General features: G+C 39.1%; 2 protein-coding genes across 2 annotated transcripts; one reads left to right on the top strand and one right to left on the bottom strand.

The window, feature by feature from the left end:
- Nucleotides 1-16,964: 16,964 nt before the first annotated feature.
- Nucleotides 16,965-17,363, bottom strand: LOC131911361 (histone H2B type 1-F/J/L-like). Its single transcript, XM_059263338.1, has one exon. The coding sequence runs from the start codon at nt 17,343-17,345 to the stop codon at nt 16,965-16,967; it is 381 nt and encodes a 126-aa protein (XP_059119321.1). The 5' UTR covers nt 17,346-17,363.
- A 267-nt stretch (nt 17,364-17,630) lies between these two features.
- Nucleotides 17,631-18,048, top strand: LOC131911358 (histone H2A type 1-B). Its single transcript, XM_059263335.1, has one exon. It carries the CDS (start codon nt 17,640-17,642, stop codon nt 18,030-18,032), a length of 393 nt encoding a protein of 130 aa, XP_059119318.1. The 5' UTR covers nt 17,631-17,639; the 3' UTR covers nt 18,033-18,048.
- Nucleotides 18,049-19,802: the final 1,754 nt, after the last annotated feature.

Here is a 19,802-nt window from a genome sequence, read left to right on the forward strand (position 1 = left end):
ACACTTGTTTTGGCACGAATCAAGAATCAGTAGTCCTTTGTTTCATGTCCTGTATGTCCATTTTGTCCTCTTGATTCGAGGATACTTTGTGGTCCAGTGGCTAACTTTTGCCACAATGAAAGTTAACTCTATATGCAGTTTCTTCAATGCCCATATTTTCTTTGAAGTAGATTGGTACTGCCAGGAGCCGACATGTCTCATAGTCATAACAAAAAAGAAAAATTTTCTAAGTTATTAAAACATTTTAAATGCCATATTCTGTACTTCTCTGAGGGGTTTGAAGATGACCTTTCTAAAATATATCTGCTCAATTTTTAAAACATATCTAATATGACTACTAGTTCTATTGTAATGTCTAACTACTAACTATCATTTCTTTATATCCTAATAGTTGGTAATAATAACATTCAAGGATTAGAAAATTGCATTGTTAAATGAACGGTATAAGTACAATTAGAAATATACATATAGCATTTTCTAACAATATCAATTTCAATATATATAATTTGTATACAATATAAAACAATCCAATCCAATGTAAAGTATTTAAAACTAGTAATTGTCTTTTTCTTCTTTCTTTCTTTCTCTTTTTTTTTAAACAAGAACCTTAAATCTAATCTGCTTAGTCTTTTTCCTAACCCTTGACAACAACTTGTAACCAACCCCCCTAAACAATGAAAATTATCCCAGACCCAAAACCTATTAAAAAGACCAAAAAACCACCCGCCCCACACCACCTCTTTGGGAATGTGGGCGTCATATTCTTAAAATTGCTTCCTGCTGGGTATGGGCGAAGTTATCTTTATCCTGAAAGAAAAATTTTAGGTTAATTGTCAAATTCTAGGAAAGGTAACTATATCCTTCATTATCCGGTCTGTGTATAATGCCAAAGTTCAGGGTTTATTTCAAGTCCTTATTCAAGTAGTCTTTGAGACTGGATCATCTCATCTAGTCATCTCAAAATTGCTCTGAGCACCTTGTAGTTCAAAGCTGATCTGTAGATGATGTTTGTCAGCTTAGTGATATTATTATTGTCCACGTGGAATTGTTGTTGTTGTGGGGCCCCAACTTCTTCCTGGAGACTTCAGTTGATGTTAGGCCTGGCCGTGATTTCCTGCAGAAAACTGATAAGAGACTCGAACACAAAGACATATATATGCAGCTAATTGAAGCCTTTTTTCTAGAATTAATTAGTACTCTATATGACCATTCATATCTTAACAAAGTTTAAAATGTATATATATCTATATATCTATATATATTAATCTTGTAAATTTTGATATAAAATTTATACTTTAAGAAAAGTTTAAAGAATCAGAATAGAATCAAAGAGTTGAGATTAGTAATAGAATAATCCCTTAATTAATTTGGCTTTTCTCCTGTCTCATAGCAGAAGATGGCTCTTTTATTCTGGCATGATACAGGGAGTTTGCATTTTCCTTTTAACAACATGCTTGAGTTTAAAGAAGGAGAGAGCCATTCTCCAATTCCAAAGTCAGCTTTAAATTTTAATTAGACTGGGACTATTAGAAGACCAATAGTGTTAAATCTTTAGAGAAAAGCAGAAACAAACATTTAGGAAGACATAACATTTTTTAGATAATATATACCCATACGCCGTTTCACTCTGCTTCCTGGGATAGATGATTTGTCCCTTTTCTTCAGTTGTCTCATTTGTCCAGTGTTCTTCAGATTCCTTAACCTTCATTCTCCTAAAAGACAAAAACAAAAACCTTTCCCCAAGACTAATTTTGGGGATGTTCCTTTTTGGCAAGTTGTTATTTAATTAAATGAAAAGACATGTGTTACTGGTATAAGTTAGTTTAAATTGGATGATCATGCTGGTTGAAGAACTATCACCTCCTCTAATTAAGATGTTTCTCTTGTTCAAATCGAACCTTTATCAATTTTGATGGTACCCACAACTTATCTTTTCCTGTAGAAACAAAAGCAAAACCTCGTCCCCAATGTAACACATACCCTGGTTTCCATTCTGAGGTCAGCACATCCTTAAAGTATATAGGCTGATTTAATTCTGTAGTTTTTTCTATTATCCAGTGTCTCTCTGCAGCTGTTGTTCCTTTCTCATTGGCATTAAGAAAATTCAAAGTTAATAGAGCATTATGCAGTCTGTTTCTGGGGGGTTTTGTTACCCCTTTCTGTTTATTTAGCATATCCTTTAGAGTTCTGTTTGATCTTTCTATAACTGCTTGACCTGTAGGATTATGTGGTATGCCTGTAATATGCTTTATATTGTAATAAACAAAAAACTGTTTCATTTTAACAGAGACATATGATGGAGCATTATCAGTTTTGATTTGTGAGGTATACCCATGATGGCCATAACTTCTAGCAAATGAGTGATTACAGAATCAGCTTTTTCAGAACTCAAAGCAGTTGCCCACTGAAATCCTGAATAAGTATCGATAGTGTGGTGTACATATTTCAGTTTTCCAAATTCTGTAAAGTGAAACACGTCCATCTGCCAGATTTCATTCCTTTGAGTACCCTTTGGGTTACATCCTGCTGGTAATGGTGTTTGATTGTAGAAGGAACAAGTAGGACATTTCTTTACTATTTCCTTGGCTTGTTGCCAGGTTATGGAAAAATCCTTTTTTAAACCTTTACTATTGACATGATGTTTTTTATGAAATTCTGAGGCCTCCAGCACATTTCCTATTAATAACTTATCAATCTCATCATTGCCTTGTGCTAGAGGGCCTGGCAGACCAGTATGAGATCAAATGTGAGTTATATATAAAGGATGACTCCTTTTCCTGATTGTATCTTGTAACTGAATAAATAGTGAAGTTAATTCTGAAGCATCAGGGATAAATTCTGCAGTCTCAATATGTAATACTACTCTTTCAGCATACTGAGAGTTAGTTACTATGTTGAGAGGTTCTGAAAAATCCATTAATACCAACAGAATAGCATACAATTCTGATTTTTGAACTGAATTATAAGGACTTTGAACCACTTTACTTAAATTTTCTGATTTATAACCTGCCTTTCCTTGTTTGTTGGCATCTGCATAAAATGTACGAACTCCAGATATGGGCTTTTCCCGTACAATTGATCCAATCAGCTCTCTTTATAAGATCAATTCTATCGCTTTTGGGATATTTGCTGTTAATTTCTCCCAAAAAATTACAGCAAGCTCTTTGCCAAGGTTCACTTTCTGTCCATAATTTTTCAATGTCCTCCTTAGTTAAAGGTACAACAATTTCTGCTGGGTCTATTCCTGCTAATTGACGAAGTCTCAATTTTCCTTTCCAAATCAAGTCAGAGATTTTTTCCACATAAGTTTTTAATTTTTTTTATTTGGTTTATTTGGTAAAAATATCCATTCTAATATAATATCTTCCCTCTGCATTAATATTCCTGTAGGAGAATGCCTAGAAGGTAAAATAACCAAAATGCAATCCAGCTTTGGATCAATATGATCCACGTGCCCTTCATGTACTTTCTTTTCTACCAAGGCCAATTCTTTCTCAGCTTCAGGTGATAATTCTCTTGGACTGTTTAAGTCCTTGTCACCTTCTAAGGTTTTGAACAAATTATGCAGTTCATCATTTTTTACCCCAACAATAGTTCGTAGATGAGAAATATCTCCAAATAATCTTTGAAAGTCATTAAGAGTCTGTAGTCTATCTCTCCTAATTTGCACCTTTTGGGGTCTAATTTTTTGTAGCTCTATTTTATATCCTAAATAATTAATAGAATCTCCTCTTTGTATCTTTTCAGGAGCAATTTGTAATCCCCAGCAAGGCAAAATTTTCTTTACTTCTTCAAACATTCTTTCTAAAGTATCTGCATTTGAGTCAGCTAGTAAAATATAGTCCATATAATGATAAATTATAGATTTAGGAAATTTCTTACATATCACTTCCAATGGCTGTTGTACAAAATATTGGCACAGAGTTGGGCTATTCAACATTCCCTGTGGGAGGACCCTCCATTGAAATCTTTTAACCGGTTGAGGATTATTATAAGTAGGCACTGTGAAAGCAAATCTTTCTCTGTCTTTTTCTTGTAAGGGTATTGAAAAGAAACAGTCTTTTAAATCAATAACTATGAGAGGCCATCCTTTTGGTAACAGAGTAGGCAAAGGAATTCCAGATTGTAGAGAGCCCATTGGCTGAATTACTTTGTTAATTGTTCTAAGGTCTGTTACCATTCTCTATTTACCCGATTTCTTTTTAATAACAAATACAGGAGAATTCCAAGGGCTGGTTGATTCCTCAATATGCTGAGCATTTAACTGTTCTTCTACCAGCTCTTCTAAAGCCTGGAGTTTCTCTATTGTTAAAGGCCATTGCTGGACCCATACAGGCTTGTCTGTTAACCATTTTAAAGGTAGAACTGTTGATGTCTTTGGAAGATCATCAGTTGTTGTGCCCTGTTCTTGTATAATATGCATGGCTGGTGACCACTCAGAATAATGCCTTCTAATTTTTCTCTCAGAAACATGTGCTAGTTTATGATTTGTTTCTGAGATTGGAGGGATGTTAATCTGAGTATTCCATTGTTGCAACAAGTCTCGACCCCACAGGTTCATAGCTATGTTAGCTACATATGGTTTCAATTTTCCTCTCTGTCCTTCTGGACCTATACATTCGAGCCATCTTGCACTCTGTTTCACCTGAGATAATGTCCCAATTCCTAACAGTTGAACGTTTACCTCCTGAAGAGGCCAAGTTGGATGCCAAAATTCTGGTGCAATTATGGTAATGTCTGCACCTGTGTCTACCAGACCAGACAACAAAACACCATTTATTTTTATCGATAATTTTGGTCTTCCTTCATTAATAGAAGTTTGCCAAAAATTTTTCTTTATGTTTTCTCCTGAATTTTCTATTCTCTCTGTTTCATCATCCTGACCAGCATGACTTATTCCAATAGGCATTTGGTTATTTAATTGCTCTGAGTAGGGGTTTCCTCTACGACTGCAGGAAAGGTTTGAACTGGATTTGCTATTGGGGCCTGCATGAGGCCCCTCTGGGAGTTTCCCGAAGACTGAGGCAAAGGATTACCCTGTCTGTCCCTTGTTGATCTACATTCGTTGGTCCAGTGTTTTCCTTTACCACACCTTCTGCATACTCCAGAAGGAAGGGGCATTCTGTTGCCATTGTTCCTTGAAGAAACATTGTTTCTAGGAATGACCTGTTTACAGTCCCTTTTCAAATGTCCTTGCTTTCCACATCCAAAACATCTAACATTCCTCAAACCTCTTGAAATTGCTTCTCCTACCCACGTATCATCATGCTCATGAGCTTCAACATTAACCGTGTCTCTAATCCAATCTTCCAAAGGTGCAAATCTTGCCTTTAACGGCCTGATTATTGTTTTGCATGCTGCATTCACATTCTCAAAGGCCAAAGACTCAATTATTATCTTACTAGCTTCTGAATCCGGGACCATTCTCTTTACTGCTGAAGCCAGTCTTTGTAAAAATCTGTGAAAGATTCTTTTGGGCCTTGTACAACCTTTGTAAATGACTCAGTTTTTTTTCCTGGTTCCTCAACTCTGTCCCATGCATTCAAGGCTGTTGTTCGACATAAAATTAGGGTTTGGACATCATATAAACATTGTGTTTGTGCTGATGCATATTGACTTTCTCCAATAAGCTGATCCTGGCAGACTTGTATTCCTTTATCCCTCCATTGTTTTTCTATGTTTTTAGCTTCATCCTTGAACCAAGTTAGCCACTGAAGCCTTTGACTGGGTTCAAGAACAGCTTGTGCCAGCTCCCGTCAGTCCTGTGGTACAATCCTATTATATGTTGACCAAGAGTTTAACATTTGCTTTACATATGGGGAATGCATGCCATAAGATACTATTGCCTCCTTAAACCTTTGTAAATCTAACATTTCAATTGGAGCCCAAATATTTTGTGTAGTCATTTGATCAGGCAGCTGCTGTACGGTTACTGGACAAACTAAGGGTGACTGTGTGAAAACAGGCTTTCTTTCTGTAACCCTATGATCCAATCTTGAAGCAACTTCACTGTTAGTTTCTTCTGTCTGAGTTTTTACAGGTTTAACAGGTTTTTTTAAAGATGTCACCCTGGCACTTAAATTGACTATCTTTTTAAATAGTAAAATGAGGATAAGCATAGTAATAAAATGCATAATTCGATGAACATTAATCTTCTCATATAGCTGTTCCATTGTCAGACTGTCTAAAATTGCAAACAAAGCCCAATTTTCTTCCAATGTACACAGAAAACCCATTTTTTTTAATGTGGAAAAAATTTTTCTTTTAAATAGTTTCCTTTAAAATATCTGATATGTTAAGTAACTTACCAAGTCCTCGTAGAACAGTACAAATCCGAGGGAATTTCAAAACAGTCACCTAGTGTCCGAGGTGTGAATCCAGAGAGAGAGAGAGAGAGAGAGAGAGAGAGAGAGAGAGAGAGAGAGAGAGAGAGAGAGAAAGGGAACACGCAAGAATCGTAGCCGCAAGTTCTGCCTAAGAGCTTGAATCCAGCCACGTGTTCCCACTTGAGCCTAGTCAAGCCTTGGCTCTGGCTACCTTAAGCTCCGACCACGTGCGTTGGCTTTACAGGCAGGGGCCCTGTTCGGCAGGGCAGGCCTGAGTTGTTTGTAACACTGGCTTTAAGCAAGTAGCTCAAGGTTGGTCTGGCCTGAGGCTAAGCCGACCTGGGCCCGGGCTAGGGAGCCGGCCGCCCTGGCGGGAAACCAGACCTGCCAGCCGCCCTGGCGGGAACCCGGACCTGCTGCCAAGCCAAGTTAAGTGGTTTTTAGTGGATTCTTGTCACGTTGGGCGCCAAATGTAGATGTAACCAACTGTCTTATGCTGTGGGATGTATGGCAAATGTGTTGCTAATTAATCAATAAAACACTGATTGGCCGTTGGCTAGGCAGGAAGTATAGGCGGGGCAAGGAGGAGAATAAAGCTGGGAAGTGGAAGGCTGAGTCGGAGAGACACTGCCAGCCGCCACGATGAGAAACAGCGTGTGAAGATCCCGGTAAGCCACGAGCCATGTGGCAAGGTATAGATTAATGGAAATGGATTAATTTAAGCTGTAAGAACAGTTAGCAAGAAGCCTGCCACGGCCATACAGTTTGAAAGCAACATAAGTCTCTGTGTTTACTTGGTCGGGTTTGAGAGGCTGTGGGACTGGCAGGTGAAAGAGATTTGCCCTGACTGTGGGCCAGTCAGGAAAACTCTACCTACAAATGGCGTCCAACGTGGTGGCAAGAGTTTCCACCTAAAAACTGAGAAAAAAGATTCTAAAACGGAGCTAAAGCCAGCTTCCTAATTGTCTCTCTCAAATGCGTGGCAGCTGCCAGTTGGAGCTACTGGCGGGAATGAGGCCTCTGCAAGTGGCACATTAAGCTGCATGGTGGATTTAGACTTTGACAGTACAAAACAAAAAAAGAGGTTTCTGGACTACATGCTGCTTGGCTAAAAGCATAGACCCCCAATAGCTCCCAGAGCTGGTGGAAAACATAGCCATACTGGGAAGCTGAGGTGGGCGGAGCCAGCAGCCACAGCTGCTGCAGTTTAAGGCAATAGATTCATAATAAGACAGATTCAGATGTAATAGTTTACAATGTGTGTAAAAGATACGTAGGCTTGAAAGAGATAAAAAAGGTGATATATACAGTTATAGAAACAAATATAGTTTTAAAAAATAAAGTCTTTAAAGAGACAATAAAATTAATATAAAAAATAAGCCACGTGAAGATGACTATTACACAGAGAATCTGGATTGTGTTGTCTTTGGGATTTTTAACTGCAGAAAAACATTTGATCGTAAAAGATGTTGAGTTAAACCAAAATGTATATTTTAAAGATACCTTGACTTCACAATTTGGATGTAAGGATATGTTACTTTGGAAAGGAGACTCTGCTTTTGTTCCCACAGAAAGCCAGAGGCTATGGATTTGTTCAAGATTAAGATACATCAGATTTGACCAGCCAAGACCCCCTGAAGGTCTCCGATGACACCATGGCCCAGATGATCCAACATCCAGAGTGGTTTGAAGGCATCTGGCTCAGACGATACAGCCTCATGGACTATTCCATAATTCTAAAATTTTCTTTGTTTCCCCATAAGATACAGCGCCCCCTTCCAGCAGGAAGTAGTAAGAGAAGCTAAGTCCAAATTCCCAAATTATATGTAATTTTACTTTGTTAAGGTTAAAACCTTCCTTTTTGAAAAAAAAAAAAAAGGAAGTGCTGTGGGATGTATGGCAAATGTGTTGCTAATTAATCAATAAAACACTGATTGGCCGTTGGCTAGGCAGGAAGTATAGGCGGGGCAAGGAAGAGAATAAAGCTGGGAAGTGGAAGGTTGAGTCAGAGAGACACTGCCAGCCGCCACGATGAGAAACAGCGTGTGAAGATCCCGGTAAGCCACGAGCCATGTGGCAAGGTATAGATTAATGGAAATGGATTAATTTAAGCTGTAAGAACAGTTAGCAAGAAGCCTGCCACGGCCATACAGTTTGAAAGCAACATAAGTCTCTGTGTTTACTTGGTCGGGTTTGAGAGGCTGTGGGACTGGCAGGTGAAAGAGATTTGCCCTGACTGTGGGCCAGGCAGGAAAACTTAAGCTACAGTCTTATTAAATAAGATGCACAGAGCCGATTCAGAGAAGAAAGCCAAGAGGTCAGAGCTAAGAGCCTTACCCTTCCTGCTTCAGCTATCCTGCTTCAGCCAAGAGAGCTCTCTGAAAAAGGGACCTACTTCCTGTGTGTATGCCTTTTTATAGTCTAGCTGTTCTGCCTTCTCATTGGTTGTAAACCCAAACACATGACTGCCTTGTCATTGCCTGTATGTACTGCCCTCCAGGTCCTTAAAGGCGTGCGCCACCAACGCCAAGCACTTGCTATGGCTCTAATAGCTCTGACCCCCAGGCAACTTTATTTATTAACATACAATTAAAATCACATTTCAGTACAAGTAAAATACCACCACAGAAAGCTTCTGAGTCTTCACTCAAATGGATTTCAGCTGAACTGCTGCTAAAACTCTAAAAGCTTAAAAGCCTATAGTTCCCAGTTCTCACACCTTATATGCCTTTCTGCTTCCGGCCATCACTTCCTGGGATTAAAGGTGTGTGCCACCATGCCTGAGTCTGTTTCCAGTGTGGCCTTGAACTCACAGAGATCCAGACAGATCTCAGCCTCCAGAGTGATAGGATTAAAGGCGTGTGTGCCACCACTGTCTGGCTTCTATGTTTAATCTATGTCAGCATCTATGGCTGGCTCTGTCCTCTGATCCTCAGATAAGTTTTATTTGTTAGAGCACAAATAAAATATCACCACAGATCTGATTGGAATGTGACTAATTTCTATGTTACTTCTTAGGATATGGTTAAAAAACATTTATTAAATCATGGTACTATGAATCAGGAAATATTGAAATTACTGTTTGATATTACATGTTTGCAGAGCAATTACATGGACTATCTGGTGATAAGTTATTGGAGGGTATTCCTGGTGCCTTGGGGAAATTAAATCCACTTGATCAAGTTAAGATTGCAAGCTCTCCCTATGCTTTAGTGTTTATATTGATTATTTGCTTGTTTTTTGCTATTTTTAATAGTCTAGAAAGAAAAACCTCAAGATAAGAAAAAATTTTAAGCAGCTGTATTCAACATTATGTAACAAAATATGGTTAAACAAAAAGAGGACGTGACCTACCTGTTACTTGGTAAAGCAGAAGTCTTTTTCCAAAGTTGTAGACCAGGATATGGAGTCAGGTCTGGGAAGTGTGCTGTGTGCAGTCTGAGATATTTGAACAGGCTTAAAGGGGTTCAGTGGGTGGTGGGCAGTGTCTTGCCTGTATATGCAACATCTTAATACTAATGCATCAATTTCCCAGGGATTGTTTATTTACTTTTCTTTATTTGGGTTATTTTTGCTTGCTGTTGTCATGGTTAATCTGTAAAAATCTTTTATCTTATTGGATAAAAAGTACAATGAGGGCTGGGTAGGTCACTTAGCAAGTATTCTTCTTGGGGATGACTGTATTCAAATACTAACACCCAAACTGGGAGGCTCATAACCACCTGCTACTCCAGATCCAGGGGATCTGACACCCTCTTTGCTGGTGTGTTACCTATAACTCATGGAAGACATTCTCTCACATACCCAAATAGACACATAAAACTGGGGACAATTGTTTTCAAAAGTTCCTGTGACTTATAAAGCAATTAGAGCAAAACTAGTTGCTTTGCATGCTATATAATACAAATCATACAATGATTCTTTAAAATATGTCATCTTGCATCTGTTTTTAAAAGTTTTCATTTCCTTACTGTAGTGCAGACTTACTTTCAATCATCAATCATAGAAAACAAAATGGTTTCTAAGTGATCCTATCAGACATCATTTTCTTTATCATGAGGGAATGAAATGTATTTAGCAGTCAAAACTATTTTCTACAATGTTGACACATCAGAACGCATTAACCAAAGCCCTCCCATTTTGGTGACACAGCACTCCACTCCCAACCCATTTTCTTCTATTGGCAATGGAGAGAACTGGAGTACAAAGGGGGAATGCTGGCCAGTGATTTCTTTGGTTTTGATTTTGATTATAATCTTGTAGTTCTTGTTTAAAAGACAGTGTTATATGTATAGGTCTGCCTGGTGTCTCCCTTTATCAGTAGTGCCATAATTGTTTGGTTATTTTATTAATTATTACCTAATTAATTTTATTAATTATAACCTAATTATATTTTAGTTTCTCTGAAAATGATAGACATTCACCTATTTTTGTATTCTGAAAACTTACTGTATTGTTATGAGTTCCTAAAGTTTTTGTTGGTTTGGGGACTATCTGTGGAGAAACTGTTTTATTTTTCTCCACTTTCCTTTGAATCTTTCCTTTGCTTATTTCTTGGCATATCTGTGTTGTCCAGTTTTTGCTATCATCCTTCTTTAGGATTTTGGTACTTCAGTGGTTTATATGGTTAATACATTAGTTTTGAATTTTTAAAATACTCTCATACATTGTCTGTATGTCCTAGTTTGCTTCAACTATCAACACGACATAGGCTAGAGTCATCTGGGGGAGCCTCAGTTGATGGCTTGACCAGATCATACTGGTTGGTTGCAACAACTGTGAGAGACTGTGTTGACTGATGACTGATGTGGAAACATTCCACCACTGGGGGTGACAGTATCTCTAAGCAAGTTGGACTCTGGTGTATAAGAGAGCTAGTTGAGCATGAGACAGTGACAAAGCAAGACAGTAAGCCAGGAGACCATGTTTCCATGTGGTTTTGCCTTCAGTTATTAGCTTAAGCTTGTATCCTAAGCTCCTGTAATGATGGACTGTGTCCTGGGGATATCAACCAAATCAACCCATTCATTACCTGAGTTGCTTTTGGTTAGAGAATTTAATCACAGCAACAGAGAAGCAAGTTAGTATTAAAAAAAAAAAATCATACTTCAAAAGTGATTTTGTTGCTTTAAAGGACTTGGGAATGTCTTTTGGAAGAATGTGGAAGATATCAGGACTTTAGATGGCAAAAGTCACAGAAGCTGTACGCACAGCTTAGTCAGCTATTCCTGCAGGACCTGGAAGAGGAGATGGTCAATGGTAATGCATACAGTTGAGGTCAAGGTCATAGGAGTTCACTGGTAAATAATCCCCTAGAAAAATTAAGCTAGAGGTCATTTGTGTGATATTTTGGTACAAAATCTTTCTTATTGAGTGAGGCAGAATGAAAAAGAAATGGGCTGATTTCTTAGACAAAATATTGATTCTATTGGATGGTTATTACTGATGAATCATTCCAGTCTTCAGTAAAAATAGAGTAACAAGTGAGATAAAATAAAAATTCCAAAGTCCATGGTTTGTTGAGAAAAATAGCACTAGGTAGTTTCAGATGGCACTCAAGTAGTGAAACAGAGGTAGGAATTTTCAAGATTATCACCATTAAAGAGAAAGCCCTTGCTCTACACTGGAAGCCTGTAAGTACTGTCGTACACTATAAGCGTAACACTCCATCCTGTAAATCTTGAATGAATGGAAGGAGTAGGCAAAGTGATTTCTATTTCTAGGAAGCAACTTTATACAGATCCTGCTGTAGCTGTAATCCAAGTGTGGTGTTGTGGTTTTCCCACTACTTTTTCTGAAGAATTTGGTTTATTTCCATTTTTCCTGTGTGTTAGAGTTCTATGTGGCTTATGTATACCAAGGAATATGATAACATCTTAATTGACAATATCACAAATAACAACATACAAATAAGTGGACACTGTGTGCTGGTATAGCTGTTGTCTAGTATATTGAAAAGCCTAATTTAACCCATGGACAATAAAGGCCCTTCAGGATACAGGACTGGGGTTACAGATATGCCTATTGTGTTGGCAGAGAACAGAGATGTGTGACTGAGTCCATGGGAAATTATTCAAGTCCTTCCAGGTTAACACAGACTAAAGGGACCTCTTAGTAAATCTAGAGACTTGTAAGAAACAGTGAGCCTAGTAGTTTTGCCTCACTACACTTTAAGGTAATTATTGAATGGTAATCAGACAACTAATATGCTCTGTTGTAGAAGTCATTGTGTTATTGACTGAAGACAATTCTTCCCTCAAACCTCCTACTTTCAGTGTCTGGTCCTGTACTGCTTTGGGAAGTTATAAAACATACTTTAGGAAATGGGACATAACTGGAGGAACTTAGTCACTATATCATTCCTGTGTCTGTCACCTCTCACTCTATTTCTCTATATACCATGAAGTGAACAGCTCTTTTCTCATATACGCTGCCAGCAGGATGTTCTGCCCAAGTGCACTGGGCCAAGTAACCATAGTCTAAGCCCTCTAAAGCCATGAGCCAAAATACATTGTTCTTCCTGTTAAATTGTTCCACTGACTTATCTTTTTACATTGGTAAAAATCTAATACAGAGTGCAATAATACTATGGGGATAAGCAGAAGAAAATATGAAAAATACTCCAGTTTAATTATTACCAAGGGACAATGAAATCTGGTAATTAAGAAAAATCTAAGCTCTCCCACCATTCCTAGCAAGTCGCTTTTACATATTTAAGCTTTGAATAATGTAGGGTGAGACATGTTGCAAACCTAAGTGAGCTGTTACAAGATTGGCAGCATTTGAGAATCAGTTTGATAGGAGGGGGGCAGATTAAGAGATAAAGAGAGGCAGTGTAGCCTACCTGTGGTAAAGAAGGGCTTTGGCAGTAATGTAAGAATGGATACACCTCAGTGAACTTTGATAAATATAGGAGCACTTTTGACAATATTCCAGTGTCAATCTATTGTCCCTGAAATGCTATAGTATTCAATATTGAAACAAGGGTGTCAACTCTTTAAAATAATATTATTGTTCCAGAATTATAAATACACAGCCATGTTTGACTTATTTTCAAATTAATATACTTATTTTTCAAATCTAATTTATAATAGGTCAGAGTACCTTAGCACATTGTGTGAAATTGATTAGCATCCTCCAAAATATAACAAATGTAGGAAGCTAGTTAAGAAGGAGTATGTCTGAAGCACAATGAATTATGTGCCTTTAGCAGAATATATGAAGGTAAATGATATAAAATCAGTCATTACTTTTAGTATACTGAAAATAACTAATATCTTCAGGTTTATGATTAATAGTACTTAAATAAACAGCAAAGTTGTTATACTTACACATACAAATTTTGCCAGGTAGTGGTGCATGCCTGTAATCCCAGCATTTAGGAAGCAGAGACAGGTGTGTCTCTGAGTTTGAGGACAGCCTGGTCTACATAGCTAGTTCTAAGGCTACACAAAGAAACCCTGTTTTATAAAACTAAAAAGAAATGTGTAAATTACTGTTAATCATACCAGCTGCATAAGACTATTCACTTAATAAATTGCAACCATGAATATAAACAAGTATATATTAAGGTCTTCTGCAGACATATTTCCAGAGAGATCTAATCTGTAGCTGGAGAATTTTTCTCCAGCTCCCATCGCCAAGTCCCGCCAGTCCCGGAGCCCACTTATAAAATAAACACACAGACTCTTACATTATTTAAACTACTTGGCCATTAGCTCAGGCCTATCATTGTCTAGCTCTCACTCTTATATTCAGCCCATTTCTATTAATCTTTACTTTGCCACGTGGCTTGTGGCTTACCAGTACTTTACACTAATCAGTATTATAGTAAGTAATAATGAAAAGAAAAAGCCATGAAAAATAATACCATGATCTGTATAACATAAAATTTATTAGGTGTTTTAATTATATGTAAATTAAACATCATGGAAATTGCATAAATGTATGTTCTCATGCCTCTAATTGAGTAAAGAGCTTAGTGGGTAAACTTAAACTGAACAAAAGGAAATTTCAAAGGAAGGTGTTCATCCAATCTTTTATCCTATTGCTGAAATTGCTTAAACTAAGGAAAAATTACATCCTGTGTAATACCATTAGGGAATCTGATTTCTACTTAAAATATTTTTTAAAATATTTAAAACATTTTAAATGCCATATTCTGTAGATCTCTGAAGGGTTTGAAGAAGACCTCTATATCTAATATATCTCTGCTTGACCTTGAAAACATACCTAATATGACTACAAGTTTGATTGTAATGTCTAACTACTAACTTTCATTTTTTTATATCCTAGTAGTTGGTAATAATATCATTCAAGGACTAGCAAATTGCATTATATTGTTAAATGAACTGTCTAAGTACAATATCCTGAACAAGATAAAAAAAAATACATACAGCATTTCCTAACAGTATCAATCTCAATATATATAATTTGTATACAATAAATAAAAGGAGACGTGAATGAGACTTGCTGAACTGATGTCAGACCAGGACAATACACTTGCCAGACAATCCTTGAAAATAAAAGGATGTTTGCAGGGTTAGGACAGAACACGCCAACAAGTATTTCCTTGGCCAGGTGTCCTGTTTTTCTCATTTATCTTCTGGGAAAAGGTCCAATTGCTAACATATATAAAACTACTCTTCATCCAGTAAGAAAAAAGCCAACGTTACAGGTTGGTATCTACGTGCTCTGTGTTTTGTAACCAGAGCTGCAACAGTATAATATGGCTAAGACTAAAGCTTTCTTTGGCTGTTCCTCATTTTGGTGTCCATGGTCTCTGTGACCCGATCTTTTGATCTTTCTCACTTAATTTTAGCCCAAACTTGATACCACGAGCCTTGATACTGGCCTCTGTTAGAACTTCATTATTTTTCCTTCCTCTTCTTTCTAAAAGAAAATACAAACACCTAGAGAAACTAGGTTCTCATAGATTTTTCTATTTTTAATGAGGCTTAGAATTGTTTTGACACAGAATCCTTCATCTCTGTACTGTATCTATGCTATCATGTAGTATCTGACAAACTGGCTAGAGGGAACACACACCTAAAATGTAAAGCAAATTATGTGAGACACCCCAGGCCAAACTACTGGTCCCCCAAAAGGATTTCAGAGTCTCTGTGCTTTCCTCTGTCACTAAAGTAGTCTCTGTCTAATAGTTTTACATCTTCATTTATCAATTTGTAATCACACATTTCTAAGTGAACTTCAAAATTAAGTAATTTGGTTTTGGTTTTATTAAATGCCATTGTTTGTGAACCTCCTGAGATATGACTCTGAAATTAAACACTTTACTTCAGCCATTTTCTTCTTTGTATGACATGCATTGTGTTAATTTACTTCAATTAATGCATTTCTTTTTACCATGTTTATTTCTATTAGTTTGTCTGAAAGAATACCATTGTTCTTAAACAAAACAAAACAAAAAACAAAACAAAACCACAAAAAACAAAAAACAAAACCTATCTCCTGTTGCTTGTGTTTGTAGCCTATTCTTAAGAAAACAGCCCGGAGTCACTAGAATACCCTAATCATATAAAATGTACCACCCAAAAGAACTGAGCAAAATAAACTTTTTGTAGAAGTGGTTTCATGTGGATTACAGGTAAAGATTTTTTTAAATGTTTCAATTTTGTTATTGCATATTGAAACTGAAAAGTCTATTTTGATTACTCAAGGTGAATACAGGGAACAGCAGGCAAAAGCCTTCCGATTTTTCCTTCTAAGTCTCTTCCATGTGTCAGAAACAGACAAGAAAAATGAACAGGGAAGAATCGTATGAATGGCGGGGAAGTGAATGCGGCGGTGAAGATAGGCTCCCCTTGGGATAAAGACAGATACAAGTAAAATTTGGCGCGTAATTTTTAAATTGCCCGCGCAGCGCCTGGATTGGCCAGTTAAGCCACTATGCAGCAGATTCTTTGAGATGAGCAGAATTTCTTTTGGTTAGTTTCACTTTTGGTAAAACAAAGCTCAAGGGGAATCCAACCAAACATGCATAAATCCCACCGCACTAAATCAAACATTAAAACTGAGCAATACGTGTTACTTGTGCACAGGCTCTTTCAAAGACCAGGAAAACTTGACAGTGTGCAAGGCGTTAACGCTTCATTACTAAGTACTCAATAGCTTTACTAAATCTTTCTCCGAATGACAACCTCCAGATGGCTATAACTAACAACTTTCTAAGAAATGTAACAACTCACAATAAAGTGCCGCATCCTACCAGTAGAGTGAGTGGCTCTGAGAAGTCTTCAGGTTAAGACTCATGCTGCTGGATTTGTGAGGACGGACATTGAAATCGCACAGCTTTGCAGATGGCCTCTCTGGGGAATACTTTTTTTAATAGAGCTCCCAGTTTCCGTTCCTTTGCGTACCCGTCACTATTCACAACCTAACCCACACAGCATTGCAGATCTGTGGTTATAAAGTACGCTCCCCAGTTAGTAAGAATTAAAAAGGACTGGCAGTCCAAACACATATTTCATACCTTATCTCTTTGCACGTTACCTTATGTTACCTCCCAGGGCAGAGGATCACACTACAAAGCATTAATGCATGTAACAGCTATTTCATACGAAACTGTGGGTGGCTCTGAAAAGAGCCTTTGGGTTACGGTGAGGTCAGTCAGCGCGCTCACTTGGAGCTGGTGTACTTGGTGACGGCCTTGGTGCCCTCGGACACGGCGTGCTTGGCCAGCTCCCCGGGCAGCAGCAGGCGCACGGCTGTCTGGATCTCCCGGGACGTGATGGTCGAGCGCTTGTTGTAATGCGCCAGGCGCGACGCCTCGCTCGCGATGCGCTCGAAGATGTCGTTGACGAACGAGTTCATGATGCCCATGGCCTTGGACGAGATGCCCGTGTCGGGGTGCACCTGCTTCAGCACCTTGTACACGTACACCGAGTAGCTCTCCTTGCGGCTGCGCTTGCGCTTCTTGCCGTCCTTCTTCTGCGCCTTGGTCACGGCCTTCTTGGAGCCCTTCTTCGGGGCGGGAGCGGACTTCGCGGGATCAGGCATAGCGATGAACAAGAGACAAACAAAGTAAAAAGCAACTAAGAGTCAGGACGCAGTCTGCACTGGCTGCTTTTTAAACAGACTTGTGGCTATGCTGAGCGCTACTAGCAAACGTCACTCACTAAGTGCCCAATCAAAGCAAGGATTTTTCAAAACCACGATGCCATTGGCTTGGGTGAAACTGCTATATGCAACCAATGATATCGCTCCGTTTTCGCGCCCTGCGTCGACTATAAATAGCGCCAGTGCAGTTCTCTCGTTACTGACTGAGCAGTTTGTGACAGCCAGTTTTCTACCATGTCTGGACGCGGCAAGCAGGGCGGCAAGGCTCGCGCCAAGGCCAAGACCCGCTCGTCCCGCGCCGGCCTGCAGTTCCCCGTGGGCCGCGTGCACCGGCTCCTCCGCAAGGGCAACTACTCGGAGCGGGTGGGCGCCGGCGCCCCGGTCTACCTGGCGGCCGTGCTGGAGTACCTGACGGCCGAGATCCTGGAGCTGGCTGGCAACGCGGCCCGCGACAACAAGAAGACGCGCATCATCCCGCGCCACCTGCAGCTGGCCATCCGCAACGACGAGGAGCTCAACAAGCTGCTGGGCCGCGTCACCATCGCGCAGGGCGGCGTCCTGCCCAACATCCAGGCGGTGCTGCTGCCCAAGAAGACCGAGAGCCACCACAAGGCCAAGGGGAAATAAGGCATTGAAAACAAACCTTTTAGCTAATCCAAAGGCTCTTTTCAGAGCCACCTACAAAAACACTGGGAGGAGCTGTTGTGCTTAAAATGGTCGTTGATCCTGTAGTCACTTCTAGGTGGACATGTACAAACGTAAGCGAACCCGATCCAAGTTTCATTACCTAGTTAAGACTGGGAGTGAGCACTTGCTACTTGCTACCCATTTGTGCTAAAATTACAGATCTCAAGGGACTAGTGACTGAGATAGTCAGGAATTTGGCATTAAATCACGTTGTGTAGGTCCCTGTGTAGCATTACATACGAATACCAAGTTTGCTAGTAAGATTGTTGCTTATGTCCCTCTAGTCACACATTGCCTTTGCATTTACAGGAGGACGTGCAACTGTTAGATGTACTTAAAAAAAAAAAAATTTAAAAACCCTTAGGTCAGTGCAACTTTATCTTTTTTTTTTAACTTAGTTTCACTTTACATAAGGAAATTCTAAGTATCATAGGCAAGTATTTCATGGGTTGTTATTGAGCCTTGAAAGGTACATGGCAAAAACAAGCCCATTGTGGAGACAGGCTTTAAAGGGGTCTAAGGTGAGAGATTCGAGTTCTGAAACATCCTGGAGTACATAAACAGTAATACAAAATTAAAGAAAAAAAAATCAGTCTCTGCTGCCAAAGGACTTAGAAACTTATTCAGAAGATATACAAATTCAGTGCTTTTATATTTATCCTGAGTTCATAGAAGTTAGGAAGAGCAACTGTAGAAAGAAAAGGTTTAAATAATGATGTACTAAATCTATCACTAGAATTGTATTTTATCTGAATATTACTTGAAGTATATATTGGTAGTAGTTACAATTTAGAGTCATTTAGGGTGCTGGAGAAATGGCCTAGTGGTTAAGAAGAATTGCTGATCTTGCAAGAGGACCAGTTTAGTTCCTAGGACCTCACATCCAGCCAGGGGGGGCGTGAGGAGGAGGGTGGGAGGGGGGTGGGGTGGGGTGGGGTGTTTTACACATCCTGTTCTGTCATTGAGGCATACATTGAGACACCAAATTGACACTTGAATAAAAAAAGATAAGGGGCAGAGAGGAGCTAGAATTGAAGACCTTATTTTCTATTCATCTCATAGGTTGAGTATCTACTGCCTGTGGTGTCCTCTTCCAAACTCCAGTTAGATGGAATGAGCAAAAGACATTGTTTCTGCACACGTAGAACGTGAGGACTAGTAGAAGACCACAGTAAAAAAGTTAGACATTCTATTGGATCTCCCAGCCTGCCTTGGGGTTCTGTGCTCACGATCTTCTTCATGTTAGACGGTGTTCAAATGACACTCAGTTCAGCTGAAACTCAGAGGAATAAGAAACCCCAGCTCTTCCACTTTTTCTTGTTAACTTTCTTTTCTGAGACTCGGCCTTCTTCAGAGAAAGCAGAGCTGTGAGCATACCTCCAGAACACGTATTCAGAAGTGCCAACATTTGGGCTCAAGCCAGCTCCATCTCTTCCCTGGATTTCATAGCCATGTGCTTGCCTCCAGCATTCACTCTGGCTCTCAACAAACTTGGTCTTCATCAGGGTAGTCTGTGTTGTTTTTTTCCATTGAAAACCTGAGTGGAGACGATGAGCTCTTAATGTGCCATTCCAGTGATGGGATCTTCTCACTGCTGTCTCATGCAACCCTAAGATTCTTCATGATTTGTCTCCTGCCTACCTTTCTGACTTTGGGTCACCACCCCTACACACATACACACTTGCAAGTATGTATTCACTCTCATGCATG

The sequence above is a fragment of the Peromyscus eremicus genome, chromosome 5, assembly GCF_949786415.1.
Source record: "Peromyscus eremicus chromosome 5, PerEre_H2_v1, whole genome shotgun sequence".
NCBI classification, from domain to species: Eukaryota; Metazoa; Chordata; class Mammalia; order Rodentia; family Cricetidae; genus Peromyscus; species Peromyscus eremicus.

Coding starts and splice junctions, on each gene's coding strand:
- LOC131911361 (XM_059263338.1), bottom strand. CDS start 17,345: ATGCCTGATCCCGCGAAGTCCGCTCCCGCCCCGAAGAAGGGCTCCAAG.
- LOC131911358 (XM_059263335.1), top strand. CDS start 17,640: ATGTCTGGACGCGGCAAGCAGGGCGGCAAGGCTCGCGCCAAGGCCAAG.